This window comes from Tripterygium wilfordii, chromosome 9 (genome assembly GCF_013401445.1).
Source record: "Tripterygium wilfordii isolate XIE 37 chromosome 9, ASM1340144v1, whole genome shotgun sequence".
Taxonomy (NCBI): Eukaryota; Viridiplantae; Streptophyta; class Magnoliopsida; order Celastrales; family Celastraceae; genus Tripterygium; species Tripterygium wilfordii.
In genome coordinates this window covers 4,415,803-4,432,413 of record NC_052240.1, presented here as the reverse complement: position 1 = coordinate 4,432,413, position 16,611 = coordinate 4,415,803, and the positions used below count along the sequence as shown (strand labels likewise).

General features: G+C 38.2%; 1 protein-coding gene and 1 pseudogene across 1 annotated transcript; one reads left to right on the top strand and one right to left on the bottom strand.

Annotated features, from left to right (window-relative positions):
• The first annotated feature begins 212 nt into the window (after positions 1-212).
• LOC120005306 (NAC domain containing protein 50-like) lies at positions 213-9,438 on the top strand. Its single transcript, XM_038854873.1, has 4 exons — positions 213-533; positions 968-1,245; positions 1,680-1,877; positions 8,609-9,438. The coding sequence occupies exons 1-4, from the start codon at positions 251-253 to the stop codon at positions 9,080-9,082; spliced, it is 1,233 nt and encodes a 410-aa protein (XP_038710801.1). The 5' UTR covers positions 213-250; the 3' UTR covers positions 9,083-9,438.
• On the bottom strand, positions 1,887-4,269 carry LOC120005305 (annotated as a pseudogene).
• Positions 9,439-16,611: the final 7,173 nt, after the last annotated feature.

Here is a 16,611-nt window from a genome sequence, read left to right as displayed (position 1 = left end):
CTGTATGGTCTTGAGGTGTATTGATGTATTCTACTGTATCGTCTTGTCCATATCTCTAGAAATGGAATTTTTTTTTGAATGGTAAATCCAGAAAAATATTGTAATTTAATAATTTTCCAGAAATGGAGCAACTTGCTTGCCATTGAAGGCATTTGCAGGTCCTTTGTACCTGCATCGTCCATCAATCGAAGCCGAATCCCTATCTTTTCCTTCTCTTCCTCTCCACCTAATCAAACCCTAGCCGCCGCTCATGGGTCGTGAAACGTCTACTGAGTTAACCCTCTCAATTCCATCGCCGACCGGAGTTGAAGCTATATCTGGAAAAGGAACTGTGGCGGTGGGATCATCTGGTACGGCGGCTAGAACGCCCAAAACGGCGACTTCGACGGTTTTGGCGCCTGGGTTTCGATTCCACCCGACTGATGAGGAACTTGTGAGTTATTATTTGAAGCGGAAAGTCACCAAGAAACCCATCCGCTTTAACGCCATTGCTGAAGTCGATATCTACAAGACCGAGCCCTGGGAGCTTGCAGGTATTGATTTTTGTTGTACTCTGTTTTTTCCGCTTATTTTTATGTTTAAAAGAAAGTCCTTTTTTTGTCCCCTTTTCTTTGGGTTTCTGTGATGGGTCTCCCTGTTTGTTGTTTCCACATCTTCTTAGAAAATTTGCTTGTTGTTTGCATATTTTTATTCCGATTTTTTTAATCTATCTTTTTTGTTCTAAATCCTGGAGACATGGTAAAAAAAATTCGACTGGGTTCAGAATGTATGGGTCTATTTTCCTGTTTCAAGAAGACATGTCCCCTGCAATTTTTTCTATGAACTTCATCTGGAGAAGGTAGGCTAGGATTTCAGATTCTTTTTGGCGCTGCGGTGGGATGAGGAATGGATTGTTGCTCTTGGCACTCCTGAAAATTTATTTTTTTTCTTCTGCTGTTTATGATGCTTGTGTGTTTTGGAGTGTCAGGAAAGACGAGGTTGAAGACAAGGGACCAAGAATGGTACTTCTTCAGTGCATTGGACAAAAAGTATGGGAATGGAGCAAGAATGAATAGGGCCACTGAAAAAGGATATTGGAAGGCAACTGGCAAGGACCGTGAGGTTCGCCATGATTCTCAGGTCAATGCAATGAAGAAGACTCTTGTGTACCATACTGGCCGAGCACCGGATGGGAAACGTACTAATTGGGTCATGCATGAGTATCGACTTATCGATGAGGAATTGGAAAGGATTGGAGCATCTCAGGTGATCTTGTAATAAAGTTGTCATTGATGGTCTTGATCATCTTTATGTTTTCAAGTTGATTGCCCGAGAAGCTTTAGTAAATGAAGTGAAGTTCTTATACGATACAATTTTTGCTCTTTGGTATAATACTGATTGAAAAACTCTACATATTTGTGACTAAACCTTGTCTGCTGTGTAAAATTTGGGGATGGTAGAAAGTCTTATAGCTCTCGCATGTGCTAACTACTTTGTTGAAAATGCACGTCATTCCATGTTTAGAATAATTGTTGTTTGAAGGTATTAGGATGTCGACTGGTTTATTGGGGGTCGCCTACTGGAATTTCATATTGAAGTGGCAAGACTTCATTTTCTGAATTCTTCTCATCAAAAAACGTTCTTATTTCATTTTGTTAACTGGAATCTTATGGATGTTTCTTCTCTCCCCTGTGTATAAGGTGGACGGCTATGTCGGCTATGTTTTGTGTCGAGTGTTTCACAAGAATAATATAGGGCCGCCCAATGGGAATAGATATGCACCTTTTGTGGAAGAGGAATGGGATGATGGCCAAGAAGCTTTGGTCCCAGGGTTAGATGCTGCAGAAGATGGAGTGGCTGGTGATGATGCTTATGTTGACAGAAACGAATTTCAGCAGGTCTGTACTTTGCATCTTACATTTTTAGCTTGTTATTTAACTTTATCATGAGTGCTGAGTTTTCTTGTAGAGTCTGTTCTCCATATAATTCGTTCCTTTAGGTATGAAGTGTTCTAACTATACGAGAGAGCACAAATAATAACAATGGATGGTGATGAGCAATCTAATACTTCATTGACATGCAGGAATAAGCCAACGTCCTCATGGTAGAATTTGACATTTTGGTTTTGCATTTTGCATTCTTTCTTCGGTTGATGTTTATTGTTTGAACTAATAATCCATACCTTGAATAAAGAACTACACGTACCTTTAGTGGTAGAATCAGCAGGGGTGTGTGAGGACGTGATATCTCGTTGTTGATAGAGCATTTTAAATGGTGTAGACACTTAGACTATCGCTATAGCTTTTTTATGGTATATAATTTATATCTTTAATTTGATTAATTATTTTTATTAAAATTATTTTCTTTTATTCGACGTTTTTTTAATGATAGTGATAGAAGCTTTAAATTGGTATTTAAATTCAGGGTGATCAATGCTTTTATTTTATAATTGTTCCGGAAGTAGAAAACGTTTTATCTGTTCCTGTGCCTCTTCAGTGAATACCTTGGTAGAAGATATGATTTCTTGGAACTAAGGTTTATTTTTTTTGAGTACGTAACTCAACAAGAAATTTTCTTACTTGTCCAATTCTAACGATCAAGATAGCCATTCGTTCCGGTATAAATAGTCATTATCTAGTCCTCCACTGCGAGAGGAGCAGATGGGGATTGTTTGAGCAACTCACGTAATCATTGATCTCTTGCCAATTGATTTTGAGTACTTTATCGAGATCAGAAGCGAATTGCGCAAAGGCTTCTAATTCTGCGAATTGAGCCAATTACAGCATTAAACAGATCGGCGGATAAGAAGATTTGTCCATTTGTAATGGAAATTACTTAGTAGGAATATAAGCTGAAACATCTCCCGACTGGGTCTCAACTATTGGTAAAGCAGTCATACTTCCTTCACCTAAACTAGAACTTGATTTAGCGGCTCTTTCTAAAAGACATGAATGCAAATAAAAAACATCGCCCGGATAAGCTTCACGGCTAGGTGGTCTTCGTAATAGAAGAGACATTTGGCGATAAGCCTGTGCTCGTTTGGAGAGATCATCATAAATGATTAAAGTGTGTTGTTCACGATACATAAAATATTCAGCTAGAGCCACTCTGGTAGAAGGGGCGAGGTACTGTAATGTAGCTGGAGAATTCGCCGATTCTGCTACCACAATAGTATATTCCATTGGTCCTCTTTCCTGTAAATTAGTCACCACCTAAGTCACAGAGGATGCTTTTTGACCAATAGCTACTACATAAACACTTATTACATTCTCCTCTTGTTAATTGAGAATCGTATCTGTGGCTACCGCTGTTTTACCGGTCTGTCTGTCCCCAATAATTAATTCTCGTTGACCACGTCCTATAGGGATCATCGAATCAATAGCAATAAGGCCTGTTTGAAGAGGCTCATATACGGAGCGCCTCGAAATAATACCTGGAGCGGGAGATTCAATTAACCGAGATTCAGAAGCTGAAATTTCGCCTCGACCATCAATAGGTTTAGCCAGGGCATTTATAACACGACCCAAATAAGCCTCACTCACTGGTATCTGAGCAATTCTTCCTGTTGCTTTTACAGAGCTTCCCTCTTCTATCATTAAACCATCACCCATTAATACAACACCAACATTATTTGATTCCAAATTAAGAGCAATGCCGATTGTACCCTCTTCAAATTCTACTAATTCACCCGCCATTACTTCATCAAGACCGTAAATACGAGTGATGTCGTCACCTACTTGAAGTACGGTACCGATATTTACAATCTTTACTTCTCTATTATATTCTTCAATACATTCACGGATATTATTACTAATTTCGTCAGCTTGAAAAGTTACCATGAGTACTTAATTATTTTTTTTATTCAAAAAAAATAATGCCTACAATACAAGGACTAATTAGTTATTTCTTTCATCGTCCCAAAGATTCCAATATTAACACTAATAGTACGTATATGTAACTTGTAGGTCAAAGAACTATTCAGAGTTCCTAGAGCTTCTTGTAGGGCTTGTTGAAAAACCCATTGTCGAACTTGATTAATCGCTCGTTCTTGTTCAAAATGAATGGTTTCATTTTTGTAATTTTCTAATTGTTCTAAAATCTTGGAAGTTGAATTAATCAAATTTAATTTTTCTCGTTCTATCTCAGAATATTCATTTGCTCGAAATTGATCTGCTTCCAGTGCAACTTTCCGTAAATGATGATAGGCTTTTCCAACTGTTCAATAGCTCCTTTGCGGAGTTCTTTTGAATTTCGAATAGTATCCAAGATCCTATGTTTTCGATTATCTAATAAATCACTTAATGAAAGTAGATTCTCTTTCCGTTTATTTCAAAATCCTTCCCAAACCAAATATCAATCTTTTGATTCAGTTGGCTCTCACGCTCAATTATTTATTAAAAATTCCCATATCTTTTCTTGAATGTAATGAGCCTATCTTCTCTTCTCTAGTCATATTTGAAAAAAAAAGATATCAAAACTTATTACTAATCCAAAACCAGAATATTCGGAGGACTCTTCTGACAAAGAAAGTAATTGTCAGCAAAATTGTTTCTTTTTTTTTTTCAAATCCAAAGAATTCTTCTTACGTTCTACGTAGGTCATCAATTCAGCATTGTATAAAAACGGATGAAATAGCCATTTTTTCTAATAATTAATAATGGACTCAAATCATTTTCTTGACATGAGTGTTCTATATCGAAAACAATTTCTTCCAACCCTTCATTTTTATTTTTAAACCATTTTTTATTAACATAGTAGTAGAAAGAGTACATGCTGCGTCTGGACTTCAAACGATTTAGCTTTAACCATATTCATAGTCCCATCTTATTGGTTAAGAGAGAATCAAAGTAGATTTACCAATGAATCACGAAATGCTATGGTTCTCAAAGAGGATTTCTTAAAAGTAATTCGCGGGATCACGCACCCTTATAACGAAAAAAGTGCAGCGGGTCGGATCCAGTTTATTCTTGAAATAAACAACTCGCACACACCCCCTTTCCAAAAAAAATCAATACACCAAGGACTACGCTTAGATTTATTGGATTTGTTGCTAAAATATCGGTATTAAACCCGAAACTCCCGGCGTATGGCCAGTGACCCACGAAAAGGAAAGAATCGGTTACATTTTTCATATGATCTCCTTTTATAGATAAAATAGACTAATTCTCTATTTGTCGACTTTTTTTTGAATAATTTTGCTCTTCCACCTCAAAAAGGGGTCTATTGGAATAAGAAGGGGAAGGAATAAATCGAGGGGGAAGGACGAAAGTGAATCACTAATTCCTCATCCTCAAATCATTCCTTCCCATGGGTTATTGTCCCAACGAATAAAAGTAATTGTAGTAGTTAACTCTTGATATTAATTCGAAAAAGGAAGCATCAAGCCCAGAACAATAAGAAAAATACGTATTTTTCTTATAGGATTAAGATGAAATATTAAACAAAAGGATTCGCAAATAAAAGCGCTAATGCTACAACTAATCCATAAATTGTTAAAGCTTCCATAAAAGCCAGACTAAGCAATAAAGTCCCTCGTATTTTTCCCTCTGCCTCGGGCTGTCTCGCAATGCCTTCTACAGCTTGACCCGCAGCAGTCCCTTGACCAACCCCGGGTCCAATAGAAGCAAGACCGACGGCCAACCCAGCAGCAATCACAGAAGCGGCAGAAATCAGTGGATTCATGATAAATTCCTCGTACCAAAAAAAAAGAGTTAATGATACTTAATGATACAATCAACCGAAAAACTATGACTTAATTATTCCATCGCTAAGATTCATCCAGTCGAAGGAACTAAGAGCTCCGAATTGAAGTGAGTTGAAATAGAAGTATAATAATACTATTGAAGATTGAATCATCAGAACTACTTCGATATCTATTTTTTAGTTCCTATCTACGAGTTTTTTTAAATCCATACGACTTTTGCTTTTCCATGTCTTTATTGGTTATGAACCATTCTTCATTTGGTTTTTCTTGATTGAGTCTCTTTCTTCATTCAATATTCAATTTATATTTATAGGCGAAAGGGAAGGATTTCTAGTTCAATCCTTATCGAAATTCACATATACATATAGTAAGGCAGATTTGATATATCTTTTAGATATAACTTAGTTCAGATATAACTAGTTAATATCTAATCTCACATATACATGTGCTTCTTCTATAACGTAAACCCACTTTTTGTATCGTAGACCCAATCACACTATAGAAATTGTTTTTTCCCACCATCCACCAAAGGAAGTTGGAATTCTATTGCATACACCTAGTTCGACCCCCCTCGACTAAACAAACCCTTTCGATTTTTTTTTATTATTCCGGGGTGATCAATATAAATGGATCAATTCATTAGTGCGAAGCATTGCATAGAAATATCAGTCAATACTTGGTTAATCTAAGTTTATGTAATTTAAACTAAATTGAACTTGATTTTCTATTTATATTCTATTTCCTTCCTATATTATGTTAATTATTATTATGTTAATTTCTGTATTAATTTATTATTCAATTGAATAATAAATTAATATTTTCGTTTGGTCAATGAATTGAATAAAATCGATTAAAAAAGATGCTCTATAAAAATCGATTAATATTTTCGTTTGCCCTTCAGCTTGACAGAAGCCAACAAATAAGAATCCTGTTGGTGTATGAAGCTCATGCCTTGAATGAAATATTTTTTATGTATTGATTATTAGTGTGCAGCCGCTTTAAAGAAACCAAAGTATGGAAACATAATTGCAACTGAAAATCAATTGTTACTAGTTTGGAAGTTTGACCTTTATATTCTGCACTTTACTTCTTCCCATGGATGATAGGGATTTAGAGCATTGTGCCAATTGTCTACTTGGTAGCTATCCCAGGCAGCACGGTCCCGCCCACTAGAGTCGGGCGCTACAACAACGAATATAGAGCATCTTGCTGCAGTACTCAGATGTGAGGCTAGCAGCCCAAATTATTTGCCATCTTGTGGTGCGCAATTTGTCAGATACATCCTATTGTTTGAAATAGTTGATATGATTAAAGTTGACAATAATTGCTTGTATCTAAAGAACATATTGTTGCAGGACATTTTGTTCCTGTTCATTCGTTTTTTTGATGCATTATATTATGAGGAGATAAGTGAACATGTGGCTCGGTGATCGAGTTGCAAGGGTGCAACCTATAGGTTATAGGTTTAATTTCTGAAAACAACCTATTCACATATTATGTAGGGTAAGGTTTGCATACATCCTGCATGTCCCCGACACCATTCGTTGCGGGAACATGTGGCTTAGTGGTTTGCTTGTCCCCGACCCCGCCCATTGCGGGAGTCTTGTAGACAGGAGTTGTTTTAAAAAATTTGTATTATGAGGAGCATGACACTTTGCCTTTTTTGTTTATATTCCTAGTATTTTGATGACTTCCTAATCTTTTTTTGAAAAAATTCCTATGTTTTACTGTTGCCAATATGATATGTCTATTTTCTTGTTTAATCTTTGCAATAGACAACTTCTTTAATCTTAATGAATTTCCTTGTTTTGGGAATGCAAAACTGATCATGTTTTTCATATGCAATTTTTTAAAATTCATATGGATGATATAATATAATACCATAGAGTTATAGCAACATTTTGCAAACCATAAGGTACAAAGATATATATGGGCCTTCTTCAAGGTGGACTGATGTTTGGTTCTTAGTTATGGGAAGATTGTACAAGTGTGTTCTTGTGTAATTGAACTTTTGACATGGGACCTAGGTCATTCAAATATGTTGTTAGGTAGGATTGCTTTAGATTCTTCTGCCAATGACCCTGTTTTGTTGAGGCATGCGCCACTACTGGGTCAAAATCAACTTGTTTGAGACTACTATGGGGTGGTGATCCTTGTGTCAAAGGTTCCTGTTCATTGATTGATAGTGGGCTTTTGAAGTTTCCTAATTTTCTATGCTGTGCGATAATCTTTTTAATTCTTGTATGATAATGAAGATTACCATATTTTGAGATTATTTCTTATGATTAATTATTTTTCATCATTATGAATGAGAGTCTTTTCCTCCTTAGATATTCCATGAGTATGATCACTTTCTTCATCATTGGCACTGCTACCCAAGATATGAGAAAATTCACCACATTTTTTGTTTCTTTCTTATAGATTTTTATGTCGGGATGCTCGTAGAAAACACGTGTTCAATTCCTGAAAATTGTGGCTCCACATATTATGTGGCGTAAAGTCTGCGTACATATTATATCTGTCCTCGACTACTGCGATAGCCTTGTGCACGAGAACTGTTTACCTTTGTATATATTTTGTATTTTGTTCTTGTGGAGAGAGACACAAGGTCTTCGTCCTTGATGCATGCAGGAAGATTGGATATAATGCTTCATCTTTGCCATACGTGATTAGACTGTGACATTGATATTTACTTTTCTGAGAATAGCCTTGGCGTAGTTGTATAGTTACAATAATAGTTGTCTTATTGCAACATTCACTTCATAGGTTCGAGCCATGTAAAGCAGTAGTGACGATGATGGCTCGGTCGGTTTTACTGCTTATATTTATGAAGTCATTTAACGTGATTTGTTTGGTTTATGATGTTCAGATTTCTACTTCCAATCATTGATATGTGAATTTTACTTTGTTCAATATTCTTTTCAGGATTGTAATGTCATGGATAAGGACCCTCTTGGTCGCAACGAACTTGTGAGAGACTCCCAACTCCAGCGCAAGAGAAGGCATACTGATTCAGGTCCGAACCACTCAAACGGTTCAGATAATTCAACGAGGACAACTCAAGATGGTTCCTCTTCTACAAGTTCTCCTAATGCTGCAACAACAACAGCGATGTCTGCAATGCTGGAATTCTCACTTCTGGCGTCTGTGGAACCCAAAGAGGGGACTCGTGTTCACGCTCCCTCCTTTGATGTCAAGATTGACACATCGATGCCTCCAAGGTGTGTGAAGTTGATTAATGAACTGCATGTTGAGAGGGAGACTTTGAAGCGTCATATGTTCAATGCTCATGCGATGATTAACATTCTTCGTTCCCGGATTGATTCTCTGAGCAAGGAAAACGAGGATCTGAAGCAGAGGAAGACTACTACTCTCTCACTGATGGGACCGTGTCCGTAAAACAAGGGTGGTGATGTTTTCTGTTGTAGAAGCAGCAGAGTGTCGGATTTTGTTAAATCTTTAATGGATATTTAAGTTAAAAACTTTTTTAACTTTATACTTTCCCTACGGAATGGTAGGGAAATTGACAAGAGTTTTTTCTTACTCAAGGGGATTGCGGGTTCAAGACTCAGTGAAGCGAGAATTTTTCGCATCACATATACTTGTGGAGAAGGTCTTGTTGTCAGCTGGTACCCTATTGAGGTTGTAGTGACGGATTCGTCATTTGGGCAGTAGTTGTGGCTCAAACACATGAATAAGTACTCTTATGGTTCTTTTTTTCATAAAATAAATATAACAAAGTATAGTTAAATCTTTTTCCTTTTTGGATTTTAACTCGGAATAGGTTGATTTTTTATTTATACTTGGCAGGGTGTTCATACCAAGCACGGTGTTTTATTACGTAAAATAAAGTTTAAATATCTATTGGGATAAGTAATAATTTTATTTTTAGCGTTTAATACCTAAAAGGCCAGACACATGAGATTTTTAGACGATGATTTTCTTGAGGTGTTTGAATTGAGGGATGAGGAGAAACTCATTAAAGGAAAATGGGAAGAAAATAGAAGGTATAAAAGTATCCACATCATATTAGGTGAACAAGGTTTTTTTTTTTTCTCTCTATTTTAGAGAACAAATATAGAGAGCTTGTTAAAAAATACCTCCGCATAAGAGTGCTCGACATTTTTCTTTAACACAAAGTTGCATGGTGTAACCTCAAATGTCACATGTTCAATTTTTGGAATAAACCTCTCCACATATTATGTGAGAGTAAAGTCTGTGTATATTTTATATGTTGTCAACCTCGTCCACCATAGAAGTCTTGTGCACGGGTGTTGTTTACCATAGGCATAACATGCTGCCAAATTGTAGAGTTGCATGGTTGTAACCTAAAATGTCACATTTTCAACTTTTGGAAACAACTTCTCTGCATATTATATGAGGATAAAGTATGCATACATATTGTTTGTTCCCAAACCTCTTCCATCATAGGAGCCTTGTGCACAAGTGTTTAGGAGCAGACCCATGACTAAGCAAGTGGTGTCAAATTTGAAATTTGACCCCACCAATAGATATATCTAAATATGTAGTGTAATTTAAAACCCATAACTAATAAATTGTTCTTTGGGCTTTGTCTTTTGATTCTTCTGTGGTCTTTTGTGCTGTAAGCCCGATAGCTGAAAAGCATTAGAGCAACCTCAATGGTTGCCATTTGATGGGGCATGGATTGAAAAAAGTGGATTTCTAATATGTCAACAAAAATATGTATGCTCCAACAATGCATTTCTAATGGCCTCATTTTGGTGTGGCATTGATGTGGGCATGGCAAAACACATGCCCACATGTTTACCCTTAAGTGGGTCCTAAAGCATTCACATTCACACTTTTTACACTAAAAGTAATACGGATCCTACATCTATTATATAAAAATCAAGTCAACAAATTTAAATCATTATACTAATATATTTTGTTGGCCTAATCATATTAACAAAACACTCAATCACATTAACAAAACACACATATCTTAATACATTTTGTTGTCCCCAAGAAACAATAATTATAGTGGTTGCTCTTATTGCATTAATGTATTTTAAAGCCCATAACTGACCAAGGATGCCAAGGGCCTATTAGTAGCTGCTAGTATATTTGTTGCTATTTTATTAGTAGTGGAGTTTTAAGTCTTTACTTGTTTCTTTGGGGTGTTTTTAGTATTTTCCTAGTACTTGGAAAGCCTTCCTTTTGCCTTATCTAAGGCAGCGAAAGAGGGGGAGGAGTTGGTTGATTTTGGTGAATGTTCACAGCTGCGGCCGTGTCTATTTGGGAAGCTCCTAGGGTCACTTCTGGCGTGGTGTTGCTGTATCTCCAGAGTCCTTAGCTGATATGTCAATACTCTGTATCTCAGGAAGCGAATCTTCTTGAGTGGTGAGTTGGTCTGAACTTCAGGAGGTTGTTAGCTGCCTGTTAACCTTGATTGTTTGTAGTTTTGGAGGTTATGTGGAAGATCAATTTTATCAACTGGGACTTGGAACTGTTCTAATTACTTGTTGACCACTTGGTTCCGGCATCAGTTTTGGTATCGGAGCTCCAGGTTTAGCTCGTTTGTGCATTATGGCTACAAGAGGTCGTGGTCGTCGTGGAGCAGCCGCTACTCGGACTAACCACGAACGTGATATGCGAGATCTAGAGATAGATGAGCTGAGAAAGCAGGTAGATGCGTTACAGCAGCAACTAGAACAAAATCATATTGGGAGATCTCCGGATTCAAGGGATGATTTGGCGAGTCAGATTTCCAGTCAGGAAGAAGAAGATGTTAATCCCTTTCACACAGACGATCCTTCAACTCCTTCCCGAAGGCAGTCTAATTATCAGCAAGAAACCTTTAACTTGAGAGTTGATTTACTTGATTTTGACGGGAAGGGTGATCCCGATGATTTTATTGATTGGCTTAATACAGTGGAGAGAGTGCTTGATTACAAGGAGGTACCTGAGAAGCGGAAGGTGAAGATTGTTGCCATCAAGTTAAAGAAGCATGCCTCTATGTGGTGGGTAAATCTTAAAAGACGGAGGTCACTAGAAGGCAAGAGCCGAATTGAAACGTGGGAAAAGATGCGAAAGTTACTCAAGGGGAAGTTCCTTCCCGACCATTATCGCCATGATGCCTTTTACAAATATCATAATTTTAAGCAAGGTGACTTGTCTGTAATTGATTTTACAGCAGAGTTTGATAACCTTATGTTGAGGTGTGACTTAATACAGCCGGAGGAGGAAATAATAGCTCGTCATCTTGGTTCGTTACGAACTGAAATTAAAGATGTAGTGGAGTTACAACCTTATTGGACTTATAGGGATGTTTGTAAGCTAGTAGAGAGAGTTGAAAAGCAGCTAGCTAGATCTAAAAGTACCCCTTCTCGTGTAAACCGTGACTTCGTTCAATCGGGGAAGTTCAGGCATTTCTAAGGCTATTTTTAACAAGGCTTCCCCTTCAAAACCACCTTGGAGACCTGAAAATCTAGCAGCTAGGCCTACTACAAGCAACTCAATCACCAATCGGCGGTGTTTCAAATGCCAAGGCATTGGGCATATTGCTTCTAGCTGCCCAAATCTCAAGATCATTGCTTTTGTGGAAGAAGACGTAGTTGAGAATGATGTTGCATTAGGTGAACCAAAGTATGACGAGGTGGAAGAGAAAGAGGAGATTACTTATGCGGATCAAGGAGAGTCTTTAGTTATTCGCCGGAGCTTGAGTACCTTCCATGGAGATGATGATGTTTGGCTGCGAAATAATATCTTCCGTACTAAGTGCACTTGCAAGGGAAAGGTGTGTGACGTGATCATTGATGGAGGAAGTTGTGAGAATGTGGTTGCCCAAACAATGGTGGAGAAACTTCAATTACTGATAGAAGATCATCCAAAACCATATAAGCTTTTATGGCTTCGTAAGGGCAATGATGTGAAGGTGAGTAAGCAATGCTGAGTCCAATTCTCCATTGGCACTAAATACTCGGATGAGGTATTATGTGATGTGGTCCCTATGGATGCTTGTCACCTTTTATTAGGCCGACCATGGCAATATGATCGGTGGGTTACTCATGATGGACACAAGAATACATACTCCTTTACGAAGGATGGGTTGAAGGTGGTGTTAGGACCTTCAAAGGAGGGAGTTTCTGTAAAGATCCCTCAAGAAAAGAGCAGCTGGTTGTTGACCAGGAAAGAAACTGAGAGAGCCATTTCTGAATCATGAAGGTTATTAGCATTCGTGGCGATAGAGGAGAATCAATGGAGTAGTGATATTCCAGCCATCATGCAACCTTTACTACATGAGTTTATTGACGTGATACCTGATGAGATTCCTCCAGGACTTCCGCCTATGAGAAATATTCATCATTGTATTGATTTTTCACCTGGTGCGAGTCTTCCCAATAAGCCAGCTTATCGATTGAACCCAAAAGAGCAAGAGGAGTTATAAAGACAGGTCGACGAGCTGATTTCAAAGGGTATAGTGAAAGAGAGCATGAGTCCATGCGCCCTATTAGTTCCCAAAAAGGATGGATCTTGGCGCCTATGTGTTGATAGTAGGGCAATTAATAAGATTACAGTGAAATACCGTTTTCCCATTCCACGCCTTGATGATCTATTGGATCAATTACATGGAGCTTGTGTCTTCTCAAAGATTGATCTTCGGAGTGGTTACCACCAAATTAGAATGCGACCGGGTGATGAATGGAAAACTGCTTTCAAGGCTCGAAATGGTCTCTATGAGTGGATGGTGATGCCCTTCGGTCTATCTAATGCGCCAAGTACGTTTATGAGACTCATGACTCAGATATTTAAGCCTTTTATGGGGTTTTTTGTGGTCATTTACTTTGATGACATCTTGGTATATAGCAAGCACATAGACCAGCACTTATTTCATCTACGTCAAGTTTTTGAGAAGCTTCGGGAGCAAAAGCTTTATGCCAACTTAAAGAAATGTCATTTCTGCACTTCAAACCTAGTGTTCTTAGGCTTTGTGGTCTCTCGTGATGGGATTAAAATGGATGAAAGCAAAGTAGAAGCCATAACTAGCTGGCCCACTCCAAATTCTATACATAGTGTGCGAAGCTTTCATGGTCTAGCATCATTTTATAGACGTTTTATTAGAAATTTCAGCACCCTTATCTCTCCTCTCACTGATTGTTTGAAAGGTAGAGTTTTTCGGTGGTCAAAGGAAGCTCAAGACAGTTTTGATTTGCTTAAACGAAAGGTGACCGAAGCTCCCGTTTTGGCATTACCCAATTTCGAAGCCCTTTTTGAAGTGGACTGTGATGCTTCTGGTGTGGGAATATGGGGCTGTCCTTAGTCAAGAAGGAAGACCCATTGCCTTTTTTAGTGAAAAGTTGAATGATCATCGCAAGAAATACTCCACTTATGACAAGGAATTCTTTGCCCTTGTTCGTACACTCGAATATTGGAGTCATTATTTACTGCCGAAGGAATTTGTATTATTTTCGGATCATGAGGCTCTCAAATATATTAATGGCCAACATAAGCTCAATCGAAGGCATGCTAGGTGGGTGGAAGTTTTGCAAGCATACTCTTTCACTATTAACCATAAAGCGGGCAAGTTGAATAAAGTGGCTGATACTCATAGTCGAAGATACTCATTACTTACTACTCTTCAAGTGAAGGTCTTGGGTTTTGAGGTTCTTAAGGAGCTTTATCAAAATGATCCTTACTTTGGTGAAGTCTTAACCAAGTGTCTGAAAGCATCATTTGATACTTTTGTTGTGCAAGAGGGTTATCTTTTCAAGGGTACTAAGCTATGCATTCCACAGTGCTCTTTGCGGGAGGCCATCATATCCGAGGCTCATGGCGGAGGGTTGGCTGGTCATTTTGGGCGAGACAGGACCTATTCGTTGGTATCTTGTCATTTCTATTGGCCCCGGATGGAACGTGATATCATGAAGTATGTCCAGAGGTGTAGGACCTGCCATATTGCCAAGACCCACAAGAAGAGTACTGGTCTATATACTCCACTACCAGTTCCAGCCGCTCCTTGGGAGGAAGTTAGTCTTGATTTTGTGTTGGGGTTGCCTCGAACTCAACGAAACAAGGATTCCATAATGGTGGTGGTTGATCGCTTTTCAAAAATGGCACACTTTGTGCCCTGCAACAAGACTATGGAGGCTTCACGGATTGCAGATTTATATTTTGAGCATATTGTGAGGCTTCATGGCATTCCTAAGTCGATGGTTTCAGATCGTGACACAAAGTTCACAAGTCATTTTTGACGTTTTTTATGGCGGAAGCTTGGTACTAAGCTACTCTTTAGTTCTTCCCATCACCCCCAAACCGATGGCAAACCGAAGTTGTTAATCGCAGTTTGGGTAATCTCTTGAGAAGTCTTGTTGGGGAGAATATTCGTCAATGAGATTTGGTGCTACCTCAAGCTGAATTTGCTTATAATCGTTCACTTAGTCAAACCACGGGTTGTAGTCCTTTTGAAGTGGTATATGGCCTTAATCCCACTACTCCTCTTGACCTCGCTCCTACTGTTTCAATGCAAGAATTTGATGAAGCTGCTGATATGAGGGTGAAAGTGATCAAGAACATGCATGAGCAAATCCGGGAGAAGATTATCACACAAAATGAAAAATATCGTGTGAGGGCGAATCAACACCGCAAACCAGCAGTTTTTCACGAAGGCGATTTGGTATGGATTCATTTGAGAAAGGAGCGTTTTCCACCTGGTAAACACGGGAAATTAATGCCCCGAGCTGACGGTCCCTTCAAAGTGTTAAAGCGTCTTGGTGAGAATGCCTACAAAGTTGAACTTCCAGGAGATTATGGTGTGTCTGCAACTTTCAATGTAGCTGATCTTTCACGTTATTATGACAATGAAGGCGAAGACGAAGTGAGCTCGAGGACGAGCTTTTTCTCAACTGGGGGAGATTGACCAAGGATGCCAAGGGCCTATTAGTAGCTGCTAGTATATTTGTTGCTATTTTATTAGTAGTGGAGTTTTAAGTCTTTACTTGTTTCTTTGGGGTGTTTTTAGTATTTTCCTAGTACTTGGAAACCCTTCCTTTTGCCTTATCTAAGGCAGCGAAAGAGGGGGAGGAGTTGGTTGATTTTGGTGAATGTTCACAGCTGCGACCGTGTCTATTTGGGAAGCTCCTAGGGTCACTTCTGGCGTGGTGTTGTTGTATCTCCAGAGTCCTTAGCTGATATGTCAATACTCTGTATCTCAGGAAGCGAATCTTCTTGAGTGGTGAGTTGGTCTGAACTTCAGGAGGTTGTTAGCTGCCTGTTAACGTTGATTGTTTGTAGTTTTGGAGGTTATGTGGAAGATCAATTTTATCAACTGGGACTTGGAACTGTTCTAACTACTTGTTGACCACTTGGTTCCGGCATCAATAACCCATAAGAAATTTTAAAGGGCTCAATAAATGAGTTTAGTCTAGTATTGTAGATTAGTAAATTATTATTATTGTATTTTAAAAGTTCATAATTTATCAATTGATAGAGCCCATTATTTATCCTTTGATAGAGTCATAATAGAGTCCTTATGAAAAGGCCCGATAATCCACTTTCAAAATATTCGATAAGATTTGTAGATCAATTTTTAATTATTACTCACATATGTTTTATAATATTTTTATTTTTAAAGACATAATTAATAAATAATCTAAAAAAAAAATTGAAGACGCTGTCTCCACAAATATTTTTCACTTTCAGTGTAAACTCGATCTCAGACTCCCGAGAGACTGGATCCGCCCCTGGGAGTGTTTTTTACCATAGGCAAAATCTGTGCAAGACTTTAGTTTCGTGATTGTAATTTGAAATATCTTTGGTCTGATTCCAAAGGGGTGTCGAATTGAAAAAAAAAAAATGAAATAGAACATTCCAGAAAAGGGCACATCTGTCATTGCATTCCGTTCAATAGAATCCTGACGGGAGCTATTACGTCAGTGCCTTCGCAGGGAAGGCAGAGAGCACCATCAGTT

What these genes read in the sequence shown, in the direction of transcription:
- LOC120005306 (XM_038854873.1), top strand. Translation starts at nt 251, where the DNA reads ATGGGTCGTGAAACGTCTACTGAGTTAACCCTCTCAATTCCATCGCCG. An exon ending in AAAGGATTGGAGCATCTCAG is followed by an intron (nt 1,246 to 1,679) that starts GTGATCTTGTAA and finishes CCTGTGTATAAG; the next exon opens with GTGGACGGCTATGTCGGCTA. An exon ending in ACAGAAACGAATTTCAGCAG is followed by an intron (nt 1,878 to 8,608) that starts GTCTGTACTTTG and finishes TATTCTTTTCAG; the next exon opens with GATTGTAATGTCATGGATAA.